The sequence below is a fragment of the Colletotrichum abscissum genome (genome assembly GCF_030869225.1).
Source record: "Colletotrichum abscissum strain IMI 504890 chromosome Unknown Scaffold_1.1, whole genome shotgun sequence".
NCBI classification, from domain to species: Eukaryota; Fungi; Ascomycota; class Sordariomycetes; order Glomerellales; family Glomerellaceae; genus Colletotrichum; species Colletotrichum abscissum.
This window is the reverse complement of record NW_026849987.1, coordinates 462,769-484,739: the sequence shown is the minus strand read 5'-3', so window position 1 is coordinate 484,739 and position 21,971 is coordinate 462,769. Positions and strand designations below refer to the sequence as shown.

Genomic DNA, 21,971 nt, shown 5'->3' with positions numbered 1-21,971 from the left:
TTACTTAGAAAAGTAGCTAACTTAACTAAGTACGTAATAAGCTTATAAAGTAGTAGCGTCGGGCGCCTAATATCGCTATTAATAATCTATAGTTATAAACTTTATAAAAAAGAAAGTTAAAAAAGTAAAAAATCTAAAAAAAATAGTCTATTAAGATAGTAGGAGTATTTATTAAGACTATATATTAATACTATATAATTAATATTAATTGCCTAACTAGTTAGTAAAGATAAAAATAAAAAAATAAATAAGAGAGAAAGTTTAAAAAAGTAGAAAATTTAAAAAAAATAGTTTAACGAGATAGTAGGAGTATTTACTAATACTATATATTAATACTATATAGCTAATATCGAGAATCGCCCGAGTAACTAGTAAAAGTAGAAATAAAAAATAAATAATGTACGTAATATATCCTAAGTATACGCTTAATATAATATAATACTTTTAATATAAAAACCGCTATTTAATTTAAAATAAGTAAGCTACTTTATAGTAATACTAATTAAAAAGGTCGACGGTAGAAGTTAGTTATAATAATTAGCTATAATAGTCGGCTATAATAATTAAAAGTAGCCCTTAACTATAGAGGTTCTAAACTTTAATAATAATATAAAGGGTTTTAAAAAAAGGGTTAAATAGGTTAATATTTATTACTCTTTTATTATATTAGAGCTCGTTAAGATTCTTATTATCTTTATTATTTTTAATATTACCTAAAGCTACTCTTTATTTAAACTAAATAAACTTATTAAATAAATTTACTAAATAGATTTACTAAACAAATCTTCTATATAAACTTATTAATATATAAACTACTACCTTAATAAGAACTTATTCTAAAGATACTTGTTAATAAGTCTGCCCCTCTCGGGCTAGGCGCCCTCGGCTAACTCGACGCTATAGCTATTTTAATTAATATAAATATACTTAAGGAGTAGTAAAGTACTTTTTAGTAGTATAAAATTTACTTAAGTAATATTATAAGTACTATATATAGCCGGGCTAATATAAATACTAAGATTTAATATATTAATATTAATTTAGTTATAATAGTTATAATAAACGGGCTAAAAATATTTAAAGTTAAGATAATAAGCTAATATCTAAAATAGCTCTTATAAAACCCTCTAAGTAATAATAATACTTATATATAAAAAAAGAGATTATATTAGACTTAGTTATTTATATAAGCTAGTATTAAGAGGTTTTATATATTTTAAAATAACCCCCCGATAGAGCAATCCGCCGGGGCCGTACTGTATATTACGTATTAGGGAAGACTAGGTATATTATACTCTATACCTAACTACTAATTAAAATAGCTCCCGACTTTCTATTATAATCCTCTAAGTTCTAGCCGTCTAAAGAGCGAGCTATACTTACTCTAACGTATATAAAACCTCTTAGTACTAAATTATATAAGTAGTTAGATCTTATATTATATACTCTTTTTTATTAAAAGTTAAAAAACCCCTTATATATTCCTTTATATTTATAATATAACCTATATTAAAAAGATTTTTAGCTTTATAAAGTATAATTTCTAAGTTAATATTAATATATTAAATCTTAATATCTATATTAGCCCGGCTATTTACGGCGTTTATATTATTATCTAGCCGGATTATATATTATTAAAAGGTATTATACTACTCCTTAAGTATACTTATATTAGCTACGATAACTAGGGCGTCGAGGGGGCCTAATTTATTAAGCCCTAGAAGGGGGGACCTATTAAGGGGCATCTTTAGTTAAGTAGTAGTTTATTTATTAATAAGTTCATTTAATAGGTTTATTTAGTAAATTTATTTAATTTAAATAGAGAGTAGCTTTAAGTAATATTAGAAGTAATAAAAATAAAAAAAATCTTTACGAGCTCTAGTATAAGTAGCTAAATATTAACTTTTTTAGCCCTTTTTTTAAAAACCTCTACGTCGCTATTAAAGTTTAGAACCTCTATAGTTAAGGAAGGCCGCTTCTAACCTTTATAGCTAAACTCTATTATTAACCTTTTTAGCTAGCGCCGCTACGTAAGTATATTACTTAGCTTATTATTAATAAATAATATAAAGAGGATAGCTTATTTATCCTAAATTATATAGTAGTTTTCGTATTAAAATTATTATATTACGTTAAGTGCGTACTTAGGGTATATTATATATATTATATAATAAAAAAGTATATTATATTATATAATTTCCCTTAAAAGCGTAATCCCGTTAAGGTAGATCTTTTGTACTTATAAAGCTAAAAAAAAAACTACTATATATATTAAAATAAATAAAGCTCGCTTTATAAGTAGGTAATAAAAAGTTAAGAGCTATTAATAAAAAAGAAATAATAGTTAAGTTAGTTAATTACTATTTTAGTTAGTAGTTAGGTATAGAGCGTATTATACTTAGTTTTCTTTAATGTAATATATAGTACCCCTTTAGGATCCGGTCCGCCTCATTAGGGGCTATTTTCGCCTTTATAAACAAGCTAGTTTATTATAGTTAATATTAAGTATTTTTATTACGTATTTTAATAAAACTTTATAACTAACTATAGCCGGCCGTAGCTATTACTAATTATTAATACTAACTAAACTTAAGATATTAATAATCCTATTATAACATATTAATCGCCCTTTAAATAGCTAAACCTACCTCCTATTTTCTAACTTATTTAATAATTTTCAAATATCTTTTTTAGTCTCTCTAAACCTCTTATTCTACTACTACGATACTAAAGTATTAATTATACTCTATAATTAATTAGGTATTTTATTAAGGCTATATTATATTAATTAGGTACTAATAAAGGTAATACTTATATTAATATACGTATTTTAAATCTTTAAGTTAATAATATCTAATCCGTATTTTTTAAGACGACCTTATTATAGTTCGGGGTCTTTTAGTATAATACTTATAAGATCGAACTTCTAGCCCTTAAAGTATCCCTATAGATCGATAAGTTAGCGTTTTAGTATTTTAATAATATATATTTAAAGTAGATAATTCGATAGTAATAGTAATAGTAATAGCGTAATAATAATAAATAGCGAGGGAAGCGTTTTTTAATTTTAATATAAAAAACGAGCCCTTTAGGGTCCGGTCCGCCTCATTAGGGGCCATCTTTGCCTTAATAAACAAGCTAGTTTATTAAAGTTAATATCGAGTTTTTATTACGTACTTTAATAAGACTTTATAACTAATAATAGCCGGCCGTAGTTATTAATACTAACTAAGCTTAAGATATTAATAATCCCGCTATAATATATTAATTACCCTTTTAATAACTAAATACTACCCTTTACTTTCTCTTTTTATTTTATTTAATAATAACCTCTCCCTACTAATATTCCTATTTAATACGCTCGCTTATATTCTTTTTAAGCTCCTAATTATATTATTAAATTTCCCCCCGACGGAGCAATCCGCTAGGGCCGTACTATATATTACGTATTAAGGAAAACTAGGTATATTGCGCTCTATACCTAACTACTAATTAAAATAATAGTTAACTAACTCGACCGTTATTTTCTTTTTATTAATAGCTCCTAACCTTTTACTATAGTCCTCTAAGTTCTAGCCGTTTAGAGGGCGAGCTATACCTACTCTAACGTATATAAGACCTCTTAGTACTAGCCCGCGTAAGTAACTAGATCCCGTATTATATACTCCTTCTCGTTAAGGGTTAAGGGACCCCTTATATATTCCCTTACGTCTATAATATAGCCTATGTTAAAAGGATTTTTAGCTCCGTAAAATATAATTTCTAAGCTAGCGTTAATATATTAAATCTTAACGTTTATACCGGCCCGGCTATTTATAGCGTTCGTACTATTACTTAGCTAGATTCCGCACTACTAAAAGGTACTATACTACTCCTTAGGCATACCTACGTTAGCTACGATAGCTAGGGCATCGAGGGGGCCTAATTTATCGAGCCCTAGAGGGGGGGACCTATCGAGGGGCATCTTTAGAGAGTCCTAGCCCGCTAGTTACTAACTATATACTAAGAGAGTAAGTTCTTAATAAGGTAGTAGTTTATATATTAATAAGTTTATTTAATAGATTTATTTAATAGATTTAATTAGTTTAAATAGAGAGTAGCTTTGGGCGATATTAAAAGCGATAAGGATAAAAAGAATCTTTACGAGCTCTAGTACGAGTAATAAATATTAGCCTATTTAGCCCTTTTTCTAAAAACCTCTACGTCGCTATTAAAGTTCAGAACCTCTGCGGTTAAAGAAGGCCGCCTCTAACTATTACAGCCAACTATTATAGCTAACTATTATAGCTAACCTCTACTATTAACCTTTCCGGCCGGCGCCGCTACGTAAGTATATTACTTAGCCTATTATTAATAAGTAGTAAGGTAGCTTACCTATCCCGAATTATATAGTAGTTTTCGTATCAAAATCACTATATTGCGTTAAGCGCGTACTTAGGGTATATTATATATATTATATAATTAAAAAGTATACCGTATTATATAATTTCTTTTAAAAGCATAATCCCATTAAGGTCGATCTTTTATGCCTATAAAGCCGGAAAAAAACCACTATATATTATTAAATTTAGACTTATTTATACTACTCTATTATATTAAAAAAGCGCTAATAAAGGTAACGCTTATTATAATATATTTCTTTATTTTCTATAAGTTAATATTATAAATATAATATTTATTAAAGTAGTCTTTTTATAGCTCGGGGTTATTTAATATAATACTTATAAGATCGAACTTCTAGCTATTAAAGAAGCCTTAAGGGTCGACGAGTTATTAATATCTTAGTATTTTAATAAAATATACTTAAAGTAAATAGTTAAATAATAATAATAAAAGAAGTAACGTTTTCGATTTTAATAAAAAAAACGAGGTAACGAATATATATATATATATAAATTAAAGTTAAAAGTATTAGGGTAGATATTATAAAGTTAATATTATTTAACGACAGTAACGAGGGTATCTTTAATACTACTATTATAAGCTATTATACCTAAAAAGGTAGCTAACTTAGCTAGGTGCGCAAATAATAAGTAAGCTTATAAAGTAGTAGTATCGGGCGCCTAATATTACTATCCGTTAATAATCCGTAGTTATAAACTTTATAAGAGGGAAAGTTAAAAAATTAGAAAATCTAAAAAAATAATCTATCGAGATAGTAAGAGTATTTATTAATACTATATATTAATACCGTATAAACGATATTAAGAATTACTTAAGTAGCTAGTAAAGGTAAAATATTAAAATAAATAAAAAAAACGAGGTAACGAATATATATATATATATATAAATAAAATTAAAATAAAGTAGACGTAAGGTTAGTACTAGCTATTATTAATAATAATAATAATAATATCTCTAATACTACTATTATAAGCTACTATTACTTAGAGGGCTATAAACTTAGCTAAGTAAACGTAAGCTTATAAAGTAATAATATTATACTTAATATCGCTATTAATCTATAATTATAAACTTTATAAAAGGAAAAGTTTAAAAAGGTAGAAAATTTAAAAAAATAGTCTAACGAAATAGTAGGAGTATTTATTAATACTATGTATTAATACTATATAACCGATATTAAGAATTACCTAAGTAGCTAGTAAAAGTAGAAATAAAAAATAAATAATATATAGTACGGCCCTAGCGGATTGCTCTATTGGGGGGGACCTTATTAATATTTACTATACGTTAACTTATATACTATATATTCTAGTCTACCGAGACAGTGTGAGTATCCACTAATACTGTGTATTAATACTATGTAAAGGATATCGAGAATCGCCCGAGCAGCTAGCAAAGGCAGAATACTAAAACAAATACTATATATTCGTTACTTTATTTATTTTTTATTTTTACTTTTACTAACTACTCGGGCAATTCTTAATATCGGTTATATAATATTAATATATAGTATTAGTAAATACCCTTATTATCTTATCAAACTTTTTTTTTAAAATATTCTTTTACTTTTTTAAAATTTCTTTTTTATAAACTTTATAATTATAAATCAATAATCCCTCTAACGGAGCAATCCGCCGGGGCCGTACTATATATTATATATTAAGGAAAACTAAGTATAATACGCTCTATACCTAACTACTAATTAAAATTAACTAACTTAATTATAATTTCCTTTTTATTAATAGCTCTTAACCTTCTACTACTTCTAGCTACTTATAGAGCGAGCTTTATTTATTTTAATATATATAGGACCTCTTAGTACTAGCTTATATAAATAGCTAGGTTTAATATAATCTATTCTTTTATATAAGTATTATTATTACCTAGGGGGTTTTATAAGAGCTATTTAAAGCGCTAGCTTATTATTCTAATTTTATATACTTCTAGCCTATTTATTATAATTATTATAACTAAACTAAAGCCCGTTTATTATAATTATTATACCTAAGCTAACGTTAATATATTAAATCTTAATATCTATACTAGCCCGGCTAGTTATAGCGCTTATAATATTATTTAGTTAAATTCTATATTATTAAAAAGTACTTTACTACTCCTTAGGTATACTTAGGTTAGTTATAATAGCTATAGCGTTAAGCTAGCTAAAGAGGGCGCCTAGTTTAAGAGGGGTAGACTTATTAATAAGTATTTTTAAAAAGTTCTAGCTTACTAATTACTAATTATATATTAAAAATAAAATAAGTTCTCGTCGAGGTAGTATTTTAACTAACTAACCTCTTAATTAATTATTTAATTAACTATTTAAGTAATAGTTTATAAATTAATAAGTTTATTTAATAGATATATTTAATAAATTTATTTAGTTTAAATAGAAAGTAGCTTTAGGTAATATTAAAAATAATAAAAATAAAAAGAATTTATATAAGCTTTAGAAAATAATAAATATTAGCTTATTTAGCCCTTTTTTAAAAACCTTTATATTATTATTAAAGTTTAAAACTTTTATAATTAAGGGCCGCTTTTAACTATTATAACTAACTATTATAACTTATTATTACGGCCGATTTTTATTATTAACCTTTTTAACTAGCGCTATTATATAACTTACTTATTCCGAATTATATAGCGGTTTTTATATTAAAATTACTATATTATATTAAGCGCGTACTTAGGATATATTATGCGTATTATATAGTTAAAAAGTATACCGTATTTTATAATTTCCCTTAAAAACATAATCCCGTTAAAGTTAATCTTTTATACTTATAAAGCCGAAAAAAAACTACTATATAACTAACCTTTATTATAAACTTTTTTAGCTAGCGCTATTACGTAAGTATATTACTTAGCTTATTATTAATAAATAGCTAAAAAGAGTAGCTTACTTATCCCGAATTAAATAGTAGTTTTTATATTAAAATTATTATATTATATTAAGCGCATATTTAAAATATATTATATATATTATATAATTAAAAAGTATATTATATTATATAATTTCCTTTAAAAATATAATCCCGTTAAGGTCGATCTTTTATACTTATAAAGCTAGGAAAAAACTACTATATTATATATATTATCCCTTTGGGGTCCGGTCCGCCTTATTAGGGGCCATCTTCGCCTTTTTAAGTAAGCTAGTTTATTAAGGTTAATATTAAGTATCTTTATTATATAATAAAACTTTATAACTAACTATAGCCGGCCGTAGCTATTATTAAATATTAATAATCCTACTATAATATATTAATTACTCTCTAAATAACTAAATACTACCCCTTACTTTCTTTTTTTATTTTATTTAATAATAACTTCTTTTTAATATTCTTATTTAATATATTTATTTACGCTCTTTTTAAGCTCTTTATTATATTTTTAAGTCTAGGCTTATTTATATTTTATTATATTAAAAGGGTATTAATAAAAGTAACGTTTATTATAATATTTATCCGTTTTTTATAAATTAATATTACTAATATAATATTTATTAAAATAGTCTTTTTATAGCTCGGGGTCGTTTAGTATAATACTTATAGGAGATAAATAGTTAAATAGTAATAATAATAGTAATAGTAAGGGAAGCGTTTTTAATTTTAATAAAAAAAATAAAGTAACAAATATATATATATATATAATAAATATTAATAATAAAAAGGTTAATATTATTTAATAACGGTAATAAGGGTATTTCTAATACTATTATTATAAGCTACTATTATTTAAAAAAGTAGCTAACTTAGCTAAGTATATAAGCTTATAAAGTAGTAGCGTTAGGTACTTAATATTACCGTTAATAATCCGTAGTTATAAACTTTATAAAAGAGAAAGATAAAAAAAAAAAAGGAAATTTTTAAAAAAATAGTTTACTAAGATAGTATAAGTATTTATTAATACCGTATATTAATACTATATAAAGGATATTAAGAACTGCCCGAGTAGCTAATAAAAGTAGAATACTAAAATAAATTATACATATTATCTATTTATTTTTACATTATACCTTTACTGGCTGCTCGGGCGGTTCGATTACACAGTATTAATATATAGTATTAATAGATACTCCCACTATCTCGATAGACTACTATTCTTAATATAAATATTATTATTTATCGATTCTACCCCTATACTTCTCGACTTATCACGCCCTTATGTTGCGCACCGGCTTTTAGTCGGCAGACGTCACGGCCGGACAACTTTAAACATCACCACCGCTGTTCTAGATCATGAGTGATTCCCTGATTGCAGACCCATCATCGCCATCGTCGACCTCGGTTCGGCGGCAACATGTGGTTTCATGGCCAAAAACCGTCGGCCAGGTCTCTTCTAATCGTCGTCTCGGTGCTGGCACTCGGCTGTACCTCAACTTCGAGCCAGGTATCTAGCTCAATCGACGCCTCACCCACAAACACTCAGATCGCCTTTTGTCAGTTCAAGACGATCAATTACATCACGCACACACTTCCTCAACAGTGTCTCAAGACCAGTTGGCCAGGCGGCAGGGCTGTCAGCGATGGTCCAACTCCGATGAACGACAACGCAAGCTTACCTCCCGACGATCCAACGAAAACTACACATAGTGCTGGGGATACCGTGGTCGCGACCACCAACGTCTCGACACTCGACCGGACAAGCAACGATAACACAAATCCGTCTCCTACCGAGACCGCAACCGATGATGAAGTCACACCGAGGCCTTTCATGTCCTTTGAGGAATGGAAGGAAATGATGCTCCGAAAGGCAGGTCAAGACCCCTCGGAACTCAAATCCCGGAAAACAGTCGAGCGAGCGACCGAGCATGATAGAGCAACCAGAAGTTCAGGTCTTGATAGTCTCGGTATTGACGATGGGGAGATCGACTTGAACTTCGATGTTGTTTCTGAGAAAATCAGCAACATTGCATCAGCACCCCAGGCCATTCCGACAGAAGTGGCAACTCCCGACCAACAGCAAGAGCCTGTACTTTATGACGATGGCAGGACGCAATACTACCGGAGTAAGGACGCTGGAAAGACGTGCAAGGAAAGGTTCTCCTACTCGTCATTTGATGCTGGCGCAACAGTTCTCAAGACCAACAAAGGCGCGAAGAATGCCAAGGCCATCTTGGTTGAAAACAAGGATTCATACATGTTACTGGAATGCTCTGCAGGAAACAAGTTCGTGATTGTTGAGCTCAGTGACGATATTCTAGTCGACACCGTTGTGCTGGCCAACTTTGAGTTCTTTTCCAGCATGGTACGGCACTTCCGGGTTAGTGTGAGTGACAGGTATCCTGTGAAGGTTGATAAGTGGAAAGATTTGGGGACATTCGAAGCCAAGAATTCTCGGGACATCCAGCCCTTCCTCGTTCAAAATCCCCTGATCTGGGCTAAATACGTCAGGATAGAGTTCCTAACTCACTATGGCAACGAGTTCTATTGTCCAGTCTCGTTATTGCGTGTGCATGGCACACGAATGTTGGAGTCATGGAAGGACCAAGAGACGCAGACTGATGAAGAAGAGACGGTGGAAGAGCCTGTGGGCGAGCTGCCTAGTTCTGCCACCAACGCTGAGATTGGAGAGAATGCCACGTTTGCATCCCCAGAGGCGGGCTCCTTAGAGGTGGCATCTGACACCTCGCCAGACCTGCTCATGCCGCGCCACATCTTTTCGCGTCTGGATTGGGATAACTCGACATGCTCTCCTTTAATGCTACTGCCGCATTCAGAGCCAATTTCATCGGACCCAGAACTGCAGACTGGAGATCGTGTAAAGCAAGGCTACCAACCATCAACACATGATCGATTTCGGGCCGGAGACTCTGCCAAACGTGTCTCTGAGGACAGATCGGCGTTTGCCCCAGCAAACTTGACAGATCAAGTTGACGAAACATACATCTCATCATCGGCGAAGTCTGTTCCTGTCGGTGTACACCAAAGCAGCACATACACCGACTCGAGGCCAGGAGGAGGAGAAAGTACGACATTGGGCACATCCTCAACAAAGACAGCACAAGCCACTGTCCAATCCCGCAATAAGCACAACTCAACAGCAGCGCCCTCGTCTCCTACAGTTCAGGAGAGTTTCTTCAAGGCCATTAGCAAGCGCCTGCAGTACTTGGAGTCAAATGTCTCACTGTCACTCAAGTACATCGAGGACCAGTCTCGCTACCTTCAAGAGACCCAGAGAATGGCCGAGAGGAGGCAGTTGTCTAGAATAGACATCTTCCTGGACAGTCTGAACAACACCGTACTGTCAGAACTGCGGACTGTTCGCCAGCAGTATGATCAGATATGGCAATCTACTGTCATTGCGCTGGAGAGTCAGCGAGAGCAGTCACAGAGGGAAACCGTCGCACTCAGCTCTCGGCTCAACATTCTTGCCGATGAAGTTGTGTTCCAGAAGAGGATGGCTATCGTACAGGCCATTCTTCTGTTGTCATGCCTCATCCTCGTCATATTCTCCCGAGCAATGACACAACCGATCCTGGCTGGCTCCTTTGATCTCGGTCGAACATCGAATCTGAACCATGCCGAATCTGGCATTAGATCCGAACAAGTTGCTCAGAACACATATACCTCCGTGTATGACAGTTTTGGCCGGCCGTTTGACGGGGAAGGCCGTGGCGAAAGAGCCTCAACGGAGGGGGGTTCTGGAGCCTTGCAAAACTTGCAGGGCACGCCTGCAAGGCTGCTCACGCCGGCATCAGAAGATGGATACAGTTGCCAAGCCTCAGAGAGCAATCTGTGTGGCCCTGATAGGTCTATGATGTCGCAAACACACCCATTTGGTACATTTGCTGACAATGACTCCACTGGGGATTGCCATGACTCATCCGTGGATTTTGGCGAGCATCTTCTCCTTGAGGCAGCGACTGGAACATTAAATGATGCGGCACGGCATGGTTGTGGAATCTTGCCCCAAAACTCACTTCGTTCAACTAGAGTCCTTCTAGACCCCCCGCCACTGGAGAGCGACGCTGAGGCTCGTTTAGCAAATCAACCTCTTGGGGTCGTCTCATCTACGGTTCGCAAACCACTTCCAGCTTTACCAGAGTGAGTATCTCACTTCGGCTTACAAAACCCCACCATGTACCGTATCCAACTCGACTTTGTGTTAGGTTCCTCACATCATTGCCATCGCATTGACGAATGGAACCACATCATACCCATTGCCATGGGCGGCGTGTTGTATGCAGCATCGTGGCAATAATGGGTTTTGTTATTGAAATGAGACAAAGCGCAGGAACACACTTGGCACGGCTGAGAGATTATGCAGCCATGATATCTTAGCAGAGTATAGCTAGGTACTAATGATTACACGTTCATGACGCTTCCAGAAAGCTCCAGTATATAACAATCAAAGTTGGAGCCCCATGTATGTGGACAGAACTTCAATGTCTCAATTCCCCCTAACAATATTGCGATGCCAGTACTTTCATTCGACCTGCATTATCCCTTGAAACTGCCTTCCAAATTCCTCCACCCACTACCTTAAGCATGATACATGTATGGCTGCATAGATGCTTCGAAGTCATGTTCTTCGAGGGCGGCCAATCTGGTACCTCGGTCATACTGCGAGCGTCTGCGGCGTTGCTCGTCGCGGAAATGCTGTCCAGCGTTGGGTGTGAAAAGCCCTGCGAGGTTCCTGTTAGCATGGTCTAGTAAACATCGGCGATCCTTTCGTACCAACGTGTTCTGCATTTTCGCAGCTTCGTTTCATCTTCGACTGGTTGTCTGGCTCTGGAAAAGACTCCTCCTCTCCCGCGAGCTCTGGGACGGGCCCATTGCAAGTGTAGAACAGCTACATTGTAATTAGTGTTCAGCTCTGTCGCGCGACTGGTGGAATCTCGCTGACCTTGGGACGATAATGCGTTGCTTCGAGCATTACGGAGCTGTTTCTGAACTTCTGGACAAGACAATCCTTGCCCTGAATGGCTTTGAGAGAGCATGTCAGCAGGCCAGTTAGACGCTTATCCCACTTCGCGGCACTCACTAGCATAGGAAATTTCAGCGACCTTGTCGCTCTTGAAACAGTTCCTGGGTCGATGTAAGCTGGTGTAATGTCGTCTGGATTGATTGTTACGTTCAACATACCATCTCTGGTTACCTCTGGTATTGACGAACTGTAATCTGAACATCAGCACTGCCGCGAACGCAAGGTCTGGGCTTACCGACATCAATGATGTCCAACGGCTACGAAGCAATATCAGTAACACGTTACAGGCTCCCCAAAGGTCAGACTTACATCCACGAAATTGATAAAAGCGTATCCGACACTGAGGGAGTCCTTCGTGGTTAGCGACCTGATGCATGATGAGTTTTGAGACGGGCGATACTGCTTACTTGCAGTCATTGGCGAAATCAATCCGGAGATACATGAAGTCATACTTGCCCCAGCTAGATTCATCAACGATCCGCTTGAGCATTGCTTGATCTACTTTGTTCGGAATGTTGCGAAGCATGATCTCAGCATTGTCAGTCTGAGTATCTAACAACACCAACACATCACTTACCGTGGTGCGAACATCTGTTCCTTCACGGATGCGGTTCACATCGACGTGGTTGTGGTGGCTAGCAACATTATAATAGGGTGATCTGTTGACTCTGGCTGCATTCTGCCTTCGGGGCTCGGCTCTGGTGCCAGGAGACATCGATCCCATCATTGGCATGCTCGGTGAAGGCTGTGAGAAAAGATGGTTCGTGAACTGATACCTCGCTGAGTCGGATGTAGACGTAGGCGGCGAGAGGCGCTGGCCATCATTCAGAACGTATGCTGTACCTGGCTGAAACTGCGGCTGGCACAAGATGGGCCACATCGCCAGAGGGGAAACCTGGATACCGAGAGGGGGGTATGGAGATCCAGGCACGGGTATGGACACTCCCTGAGGCATGAGAGGCATCGAATTAGCTTGATTGGAGAGAGAAAGTGCATGAAGGGCACTTGTCAGATCGTGCCTAGGCGTGGTTGGGCTGTGGTCGTCGGTCGGGCCGTCTTGGGGATCTTGAGCCGCATGAGGAATCTCGTTTTCGTCCAAAAGCGACAGGGTGATGTGAATCCCCTTGAAAATGATTAGCTCACTTCCAACGTTGTCCCCGTGTAGTTTGCCAGCGCTCGATGAGCTTACTTCGACAATTATGTTGTTGAACATAACCACGGCTGTGGCAGCTTCTGCCTGGTCACTGAACTGAATGATAGCTCTGTATACCGAAGGATCATTCTTCTGCTGAGCATGGTATGCCGAGAGTTGGCCCCGCGACTGCAGCATGCGCTTGAGAACTGCTTCGGTGCGGATAACGTCGAGTGGACAGGGAGGAATAGCTAGGGCAACAATGGCGACCCAAGCTCCAGACTTGACTCTGTTCCTAATGGCAAGCTTCTCGAATATCAGTTATGAGACTTCAGTAAGAGATCCAATAAGACGCACCTCTGAAAAGTCAACATTTGACAGATAGTCGATTTCAAAGTCAGCCTCGACTCGATAAACGTTGTCGTGGACCAAAACGGCGTCACGAATGTCGCTGAACTGGACGGAGATTCGCCCTCCCCTGTGGAAGATCTGTCGCGGTTCTTGGAGTGAGAGACCAAGTCGCTGGAGTTTCTAATTACTTGTTAGTCAAGATATTACATGACGGGAGGCAAACCACTCACCACGAGACAAGTATTCAGATCGGTGATGCCAATGTTTCGGTTTTTGGAGCCGATTATGAGACATTCCGAGAGTTCACCAACATCCCTAACTCCAGTTGGAAAGACGCTGGAAGCTGATTGCCTGTCTCTGTCGAGAATTGCGAATTCAGCGTTCTTGTCCAGCGGTGAAGAGAAGGGCTGGAAAGTAGAGGCAGTCGGCGACAGCTTCTGATGGCAAGTGTTTGAACTTGTAGTGATGAAAGGGTCCTTCTCGGCACTAGACAAGACATTGCCAAAGGCACTCGAGGGAAATCTCGAGGGAGTGGTCTCTGGCGAGGCTTGCACAATTGATTTGAGAAGACGAGAGGACCTCGTGGCGCTTTCCTCTGGGGAGAAGGCGGTCAACCTTGTGTCAGGTGTTCCCTTGAAGGAATCGGCAGCGCCGACAGAGGAGTGAGGCGAAGAAGGGTTAAACATGACGTTCTCATGGGTTTGGGCCATCTTGTCTGTCGTGATGTTTCTTCTCGACGAGCGATGCCTCTCAACCCAACAAGTGAAGACGAAGGGGAGGAAAATGAGAGAGTGGTGTCTGATAAGTAAGGGAAAGAGATCGAACTACCGAGACCCGGGGGATGATAGATGGAGTTGACAGGCTTGAGTCTCAACGCAACAGGCAGAAGATTGAACTCTGTTGCTTGCCCGCGAGGCAGCCGTGCCCCTGCAGAAGTCTCAGACGGGTGACGATACCGAGTAGTTCTCACCTTGGGAGAGGCCGACAGCGAAAGTTCAGGACAAGTTGAGGATGCGTGGGCCTACGCGTGCTATGCGCCGACAAAGATGGCCAGGTAGGTAACGTCAGGTAGTCGGGGTGGAAGTAGGAGAGATGTGTATGAGTCTGGGGGCCTCGTGGGAAAATGTGAAATATGAGGTGTGCGAGGGTGGATGTTGGTGCAGCGCAAGTTGAGAAGGAAAGAACCTGCCCTTCATGAAGGCAGCGAACGGAAGGAGCCTGCCTACCTTATGTAGCAGTTGGTGGGCAGGTGGTGAAAAGGGGGAAGGCACGTCGCAGGGTGGATTCCTTCTCTCCTTCCCCGGCAGTGACACTTTCCTTCCGTGGTGGACGAAGGAATATTACGAGGGCTTGCACCTGCCTGCCTCCAAAGTCTGAAGTTTCACCTTACCTACTGAAGATTCCTCCCTCACCACACGAGCTTCGTCTTCATCCAGGAGGAGCCACATCAACCAATATGCATCAGGTGTACCTGCCCCAACTTACAACCTCTCACACTTCCTTCCCATACTCCGAACGAGGGAGCAGCGAGCCGATCGGGACCGCTGGAAGGACACTGTTCGCACCAATTCCGAGGCAGGTACACGCCGACAGAACTGTGCCGTAATATTACTGTTCTGTGGAGAGGTGTAAGTCCAACGTGGTGACACGAAGAGAGCGAGAGAGGCCAGGGCTTGTAGATGCCGTTCGTGTTCCTGTTAGGCTTCTGAAAGAAGTATGGCAAGCAGCCCGAGGTCATCCTTTATGAAGAATGTAGGATCAAAACTGAATGGACTTGCCATGTCTGGAAAAGTTGGGCACTACGGTCCACTATGAGCTGGCGATGATCTAAACATAACCGTTGCCCAGTATCAAGTTGGAGCTACGTTATGAGGGACGGGACCCACCCACCCCGCAAACCGGGAGACAAGGTCCTTGGCTGCCGGAGGACACGGCCCCGGGATGGAAGGTCACCCACGTCAAAGTGGTGCTGCCAGGTATGCCAGGGTACCTTACTTTCCATGCGAGCACCTGCATTAGTGGCGCTGACCGAGCCTAGTCCAAAAAGGAAGAGCCTCCTCAGGCCTGCATAGCAATCCGCATATCTTAGCTCCGACATCACCAACCGCCGGGTGGAGCTTGCTTACCTAGTACCAGTCTATCGACCTACCTAAGCATCCGGACCTTAACACAGGGCCACCGGCACAACCCAATCGCCTTTTCGTCCACGTTCGTCAGATTTCATTGAACTGGCCGCTTCTGCCTCAACCAGAGACTTGCTCATGCCCAGCCCAAGCCACGAAGCTGGTTCTACAACAAATCGCCACCGCCTACCGACTAAACGAACCCCGTGTCCAGTCCACCCCAACGAGACCGCGTACTGCGCAAGGCATGGAACAAGATGCCTCGGCGCCCGCAGACCTATGATGATTATGGCGCAGCCGTCCAACAGGTTGAATCTGAGCCTTGATACTAACCGCACACATCTTTTTCATTTGCTAACTCGAACTTGCCCCAGATCATCATCACTTCATCTGACGCAGACTTTCTCGACCAGCTCATTCCGGTTCTCAAAGATGCTTCGCACTCGAATCGAACCCCCTCGCTGATGCAAAATCTCGTGCGATATGCCGAAGACAGAGAGTCTGATATCGAGAGAATAGGCTTGACAAAGCACGAGGAGTTTCTTGGTTCCGTGAACCAACTTCAGAACGTGCGCGAAGGCACTGTTACTCTCACAGCAGAGATTCTCAGATTGAACCAGTCAATCCAGGCCAGCACCGAGAAGCTTGCTGACCAGAAGCAAGCTCTGGTCAACACAAGAGCCGTTCGGCAGAATATTGCCGACGCATCGGATGCTCTGAAAGAGTCGCTCAAGATCCTCCACGCTGTCAATCATGCCCATGACCTGATCCGTACTAAAAAGTATTATGCAGCACTCAAGTCACTCGAGGACTTGCAGAATGAGCATCTGATTCCGACGATCCAGAATAAGTACGCCACTCAGCATAGACTAGCCGATGTGATCCAAAAGTCGATACCCGCATCTCAGAAAATCATTTCTGAAGCCGTTATGACCGACCTAAATACCTGGCTGTTTCGAATTCGCGAGACCTCACAGTTCCTTGGTGAGGTCGCGTTCTATCATACCGAACTTAGAAGGGCGAGACAGAGAGAACGTGTGGAGCGAGACAGTTTCCTCAACAACTTCAGACTCAACTCGTCGATCGAGCTGGTCTTTGACGAAAGCGAAGAGTTCGACGTGCTCGACAACGAGGAGCTACGGGTTGACTTCACCCCGTTGTTCGAGTGCCTCCATATCCACAATGCCCTGGGTCAAAGCGAGAAATTCCGTGCCGAGTATGCTACAACTCGTCGCCAGCAGAAAGATTTACTACTGCCAAGCACGGTGAATCTTGTTGCAGAGGATGAATCCTCCCTGAGCAGTCTCCTCGAAGGCATTGCTGGTTTTGCCATCATCGAGAAGGCGACCATGAGACGAGTCCCCAACTTGCGCTCTGCGGTTGATGTAGGCTGACGCTCCCCTCGGCCTCCCTTTGTGCTGGTGCTGAATTGTTCTTAGGTTGACGAGCTATGGGACTCAATGTGTCACACTGCTATCACATTGACCTCTCAGGCCCTCAATGAAGTCAGCAACGCCGAGATACTACTCAAGATCAAAGGCGTTATAGCTCTTTTCATTCAAACCATGGAGGTAAGCAGTTTTGTTGAGTCGTGTGCTACTCTTCAAAACCCGTTTCCTGACACTTGATCCACAACAGGGCTGGGGCTATTCTGTTTCTATGCTGGACAACTTCCTGCTTACGTTGTTTGACAAGTATGCAGAGCTTTTGAAGCGTCGCTTCAGCGAAGACTTCCAGGAGGTACAGAATCTTGTCCGCTTAGGCAAAGTTTGGGGTAGCTAACGCGAGCTAGATTGTGTCAACGGACGACTACATGCCTATGGCAATTAATACTCGTGAAGAGTATGAGAAGGTGGTGAACGTTAGCTGGTTTTCCCAAGAAAAACCGCTCGAGGAGCTCAGGTAAGCAAGCCTATTGTCTGACCATATCCTTACTCAAGTGTCTGATCATCATTCAGCTTCCCCTGCGTTTTGCCATTCTCGCAGATGTATCCACTTTGCTGCATCGACATCCGCAACTTCTTGAACCAGTTCTACTTCTTCTCCGATGACCACTTCCAGCATCCAAATGTAATCGATGACACACTTCGCAAGGCAAGTAACATGGCTGGTATAACTTGAGAAACATTACTGACTCTTCAACAACTTGCAGTCGCTTGACGAGCTGCTGACCGAAAAGGTTTGCAAGTCTCTCGTCGAGAGGCTGAGCTCACAATATCTCGGGCAGATTGTGCAGATTCTCATCAACCTAGAGCACTTTGAAGCCGCATGCCAGGAGCTTGAGCAGCTTCTTATCCGAGCAAGATCGTCTACGTCAGCTGGCGGCCCTGTCACGCTTGTTGCCACTGAAGAATTCCGAAACAACAAAAAGACAGCCGAGAAGCGTATTTTCGAACTTGTCAACTCAAAGATCGATGACCTTGTGGATACAGCTGAATATGACTGGTATGTTGGACTAGACTGTTTTCGACTACAAACGAAACGCCTCGTTGATGTTGACTAACAACGGTATATAGGATGGTGACCACGACATCTCCCGACCCAAGCAGCTACATGCAGACCATGACCCGGTATCTTTCGACCATCATGAACTCGACGCTTCTAGGCTTGCCAAGAGAAATCAAAGAGCTCATATACTTTGATGCACTCAGCCATGCCGCCAACAAGATTCTTGTGAGTTTCTTGATGTCCCGGACAGCCCCAACTCGTTCCGACATCACTGACATATGTTGTCGTGCAGGCGTTGCCACTTTCCCCGGACGTCAAGCATATCAACACCAACGCCGTCGCGGCCTTGGCCAAAGACGTTCAGTATCTCACCGAGTTTGTCGACAGTCTTGAAAACGGAGCCATGCTACGAGAGAACCTGGACGAACTCCAACAAACGATCAACCTGATGCAGTCTGACAATCACGACGAATTCTTTGATATTTCAATTCGCAACAAAAAGTTTGGTCGCGTAGACGCATTGAACGGTCCCATCCTACTGGAAAAGTAAGGCTCGAGATCACTTTCGTCTTCCCACACTCAAATATTGACATTCCTTACAGGCTTACCTCGAATGCCCAAGGTCCTACACGCAGCGCTCCTCTCGCCAACTTTTCATCCAGATTCGGTATGATGAAGTGAGAGCCGTTTGCCTCCCAGATGATGTGTGCAGAACCTAGTGCATGCAAGGGGTACTCTGTTGAATAAACCAGCACGCGTCATATCTGAGTCCTGCTGAAGCAAATACCCATTTGTATTCTCTCCGGGATGTTACTAGGCTCAGATATGGAGCTCATAGCTTTCCCCTCCGCAATCTACTAATTACTCAAGAGGATCAATCCATCGTGAAGCACTGGCAGATTCGATGCTGTCCCGTCATCATGGCTCTCGTCGCTAATAATGCCTTGAACGCCTCTACGCCGGATCCAAATCGAAACGATAACTTGGCCCCTATTTTTGCTTCACCTGTGAGGGGTAAACTGAAGATAGCCGCTGTAGACACATTTGTTGCTGCGCGTGTCCATCCTCTACTCGAACTCCTCGCTGGACATGGGAGGCTGTCAAGTTCGTCAGCCCGTTCGTGGCGTAGCGAATCATCAATACTGGACAGACACTCACCTGCTGTGGCTGCATAGTCCCATAACCATACATGCCCTCAATCTCGCCATACATGGGTTGTTGAGCTTGTCCATAGGGGGCAGAGGGGCCTGGCTGTACTTGGCCGGGGTACATATTCGGGTTTTGGCGATAATCCTGATCGGGCCCAAGAGCGTGGCCAGCGAGACCGTAATCAGTTGCCGCCATGGGATGCGAGGAGGACGAATGGTTTGCTGGTTGTGGCATGGAGCCATGCTGGCCTGGCATTTGGGGGTTTGCTTGGGCTGGAACGCCTTGGGGTGTGGGAGCAGCCTGTCCCGCTGTTCTCTTGGCATGCGAAGAAGCCTCCTCCCGAGGAACTATGTCAATAAGAAAATCAAACATGTCCGATTTGGCGAGGGCAGATGCAATGTCAGATCGCTGTAAAGTGCGCCGCTTGTTCTCTTCGGCGTGGATCCATGCCCGCATCGTGAGTTCCGTGATGAAGATGTCGCAGCCCTTTGCGAAGAGGATGGGTGCTTCGGCGGATATCATTTTGACTTCGGGATCAGCCTTCATAACTTTCTTGATGCGCGCCAGGGGCAGTTGATGCAGCTTGTAGTCATGGTTGTCGCTTTCCAAATGATTGATGGTCTGCTGCCAGTAGGTTGTCAAGATGTCCTTGTACTGGCCGGTCAAGCCTTGATGAACCTGTCATATGGCAACGCGCGTCAGTCGACTCCAGATTCATATAGGGAATGGGGGTGTGACCGCACATTTGCCCAAGGGCCGGTGTAAAGTTCTGCGGGAGCGAAACCCTGGGCCGATAGCTGTGTGCGTGATTAGATACGGCTCATGAGATGGATCGTATGCGTTGCAGGTAGACGCCGTTTGCGAGTCGCAAGGAGGAGATACGAACCGCAGCACTTGCGCCTAAGTTTGAAGATGGACATCAGTACAACTGTGGTAAGAAGAGGCTGGGATGAAGTGAAGGAGGTAGCTCGCGTCAAGAGTGCGCTCCATCGCGCATTCGCGCGTGATCGGGGAGGGTAGGCGAGGGGGTTGGTTGCATTTCCACTTACCATAATGGCCGCCATGAGACGTATCATACACAGGCTGCGGGCGGCCTTGCTGGGCATGAGAGCCAGGCTGATTTTGATCCATGGTAGCTGTCGCGAGAAACAGTGATTCCTGACTGTACCTAACTAAGGTGGTTGAAAATGATTGATGCGTGGAATTGGTGGGCAACGCGATGGGAAAGCTGCGAATCACAGGTGTGTGGGGGTTGTCGGGTCGTCTGTCGGACGTTCAAGGTTGTTGATTGAGACTTGCGATCAGTGCTCTGGCGCGTCTCGGCTCGGAGGCGCGGTGAGATACGCAAATCAGATGCTTAGAGTCGGATTGCGATGCACGGGCTACCAACCATTGAGAGACCCTTGAGGCGTTGGGACTCTGGACTTTGGGAGGACGGTGGAGGAGAGAGCAGAGAGCGGGTAAATGTCCGGCAGGTCTCCAAAGTAAGGTACCTAGGGCAAGGTGGGTAGGCAATGTAGGTAGGTACTTAGGTTCAGCGCCGCGGACTGCCTCTGTCAACAACTTCGGTTGCCCGTAGGTAAGGTAAGCACGCAAGGTATTGTCAGGGAGCCAAGGATGAAGAATCGAACGATTTAGGGTGGAAGGAGGTGAGTACGGATAGACAGCAAACGCCAGTGATATGTTGGATCCCTTTAACTAAAGATATAATACTTGAAGCCGGTTGATGTTTGCGACAGGCGAACTTGAACGCGATACTGGCTACTGAGCGCCCATGCGGTGAGGTGAGTGGGCTCGACAGACCTCTTATCGGGGGCAGATGTGAGGTACCTTAGGTAACAGCCTCTTCCATGGGCAGCGTCATTAGGAACAAGGATGTACCTCGGTAAGGTAAGGCAAGGTACCTAGAATCTTGAAAGCACAAAACCTGGAGGCTGGCATAAGGTAGGCTGAAATCCATTGGTCAGGTTATGGATGCCTTACGAGACTAAGGTACTTCAGGGTATGTGGGCGGTACCTTGTTAAACCTGTCATGAGTGCCTGACCGCTAAAAAACCACCCGACTGAGATAGGTGTGCTGGATGGACATCACGGCCTGACTGCAAGGCAACGCTACCTCACCTTACCACACCTCACCTCACCTCACCTTACTACCTTGCTTACCACCCTAGGCACCTGACTGTGTGCGTGGTTTGACACCTTAAGGTAGGGAACCAAGTCCTCAGCGTGGCCCGGGTAATTCAAGCGACGTGTAATGACACCTAAGGTATAATCCAGGATACGTTCTTGGTAACCGAACATACCTTCAATTCAACCTTTAGGTGTTGAGCACTTTACGATCGGGCAATGCAGCAATAGGTACTTAGTACTCTGCAGGCAGGAACGTTGGTATCTTGGGTGCGACATGCAGCCTCAATTCTCAGAGCACACCG

At 41.0% G+C, this 21,971-nt stretch overlaps 4 protein-coding genes across 4 annotated transcripts; 2 read left to right on the top strand and 2 right to left on the bottom strand.

Moving 5' to 3' along the window:
- Positions 1-8,706: 8,706 nt before the first annotated feature.
- Positions 8,707-11,457, top strand: CABS01_00142 (uncharacterized protein; the record flags this gene model as incomplete). The annotated part of the gene is made up of 1 exon (XM_060533525.1): positions 8,707-11,457. One exon carries the CDS (start codon positions 8,707-8,709, stop codon positions 11,455-11,457), a length of 2,751 nt encoding a protein of 916 aa, XP_060406039.1.
- A 434-nt stretch (positions 11,458-11,891) lies between these two features.
- Positions 11,892-14,529, bottom strand: CABS01_00141 (RNA recognition domain-containing protein 2; the record flags this gene model as incomplete). Its single annotated transcript, XM_060533524.1, has 10 exons — positions 11,892-12,034; positions 12,087-12,201; positions 12,256-12,335; positions 12,394-12,437; positions 12,495-12,523; positions 12,576-12,593; positions 12,646-12,676; positions 12,744-13,774; positions 13,826-13,999; positions 14,050-14,529. 10 exons carry the CDS (start codon positions 14,527-14,529, stop codon positions 11,892-11,894), a joined length of 2,145 nt encoding a protein of 714 aa, XP_060406038.1.
- Positions 14,530-16,199: 1,670 nt separating this feature from the next.
- On the top strand, positions 16,200-19,071 carry CABS01_00140 (uncharacterized protein; the record flags this gene model as incomplete). Its single annotated transcript, XM_060533523.1, has 10 exons — positions 16,200-16,250; positions 16,317-17,327; positions 17,382-17,513; positions 17,581-17,682; positions 17,735-17,844; positions 17,901-18,012; positions 18,095-18,387; positions 18,459-18,615; positions 18,683-18,936; positions 18,993-19,071. 10 exons carry the CDS (start codon positions 16,200-16,202, stop codon positions 19,069-19,071), a joined length of 2,301 nt encoding a protein of 766 aa, XP_060406037.1.
- Positions 19,072-19,457: 386 nt separating this feature from the next.
- On the bottom strand, positions 19,458-20,670 carry CABS01_00139 (histone-like transcription factor and archaeal histone; the record flags this gene model as incomplete). The annotated part of the gene is made up of 5 exons (XM_060533522.1): positions 19,458-19,487; positions 19,549-20,217; positions 20,283-20,336; positions 20,426-20,439; positions 20,589-20,670. The coding sequence occupies 5 exons, from the start codon at positions 20,668-20,670 to the stop codon at positions 19,458-19,460; spliced, it is 849 nt and encodes a 282-aa protein (XP_060406036.1).
- Positions 20,671-21,971: the final 1,301 nt, after the last annotated feature.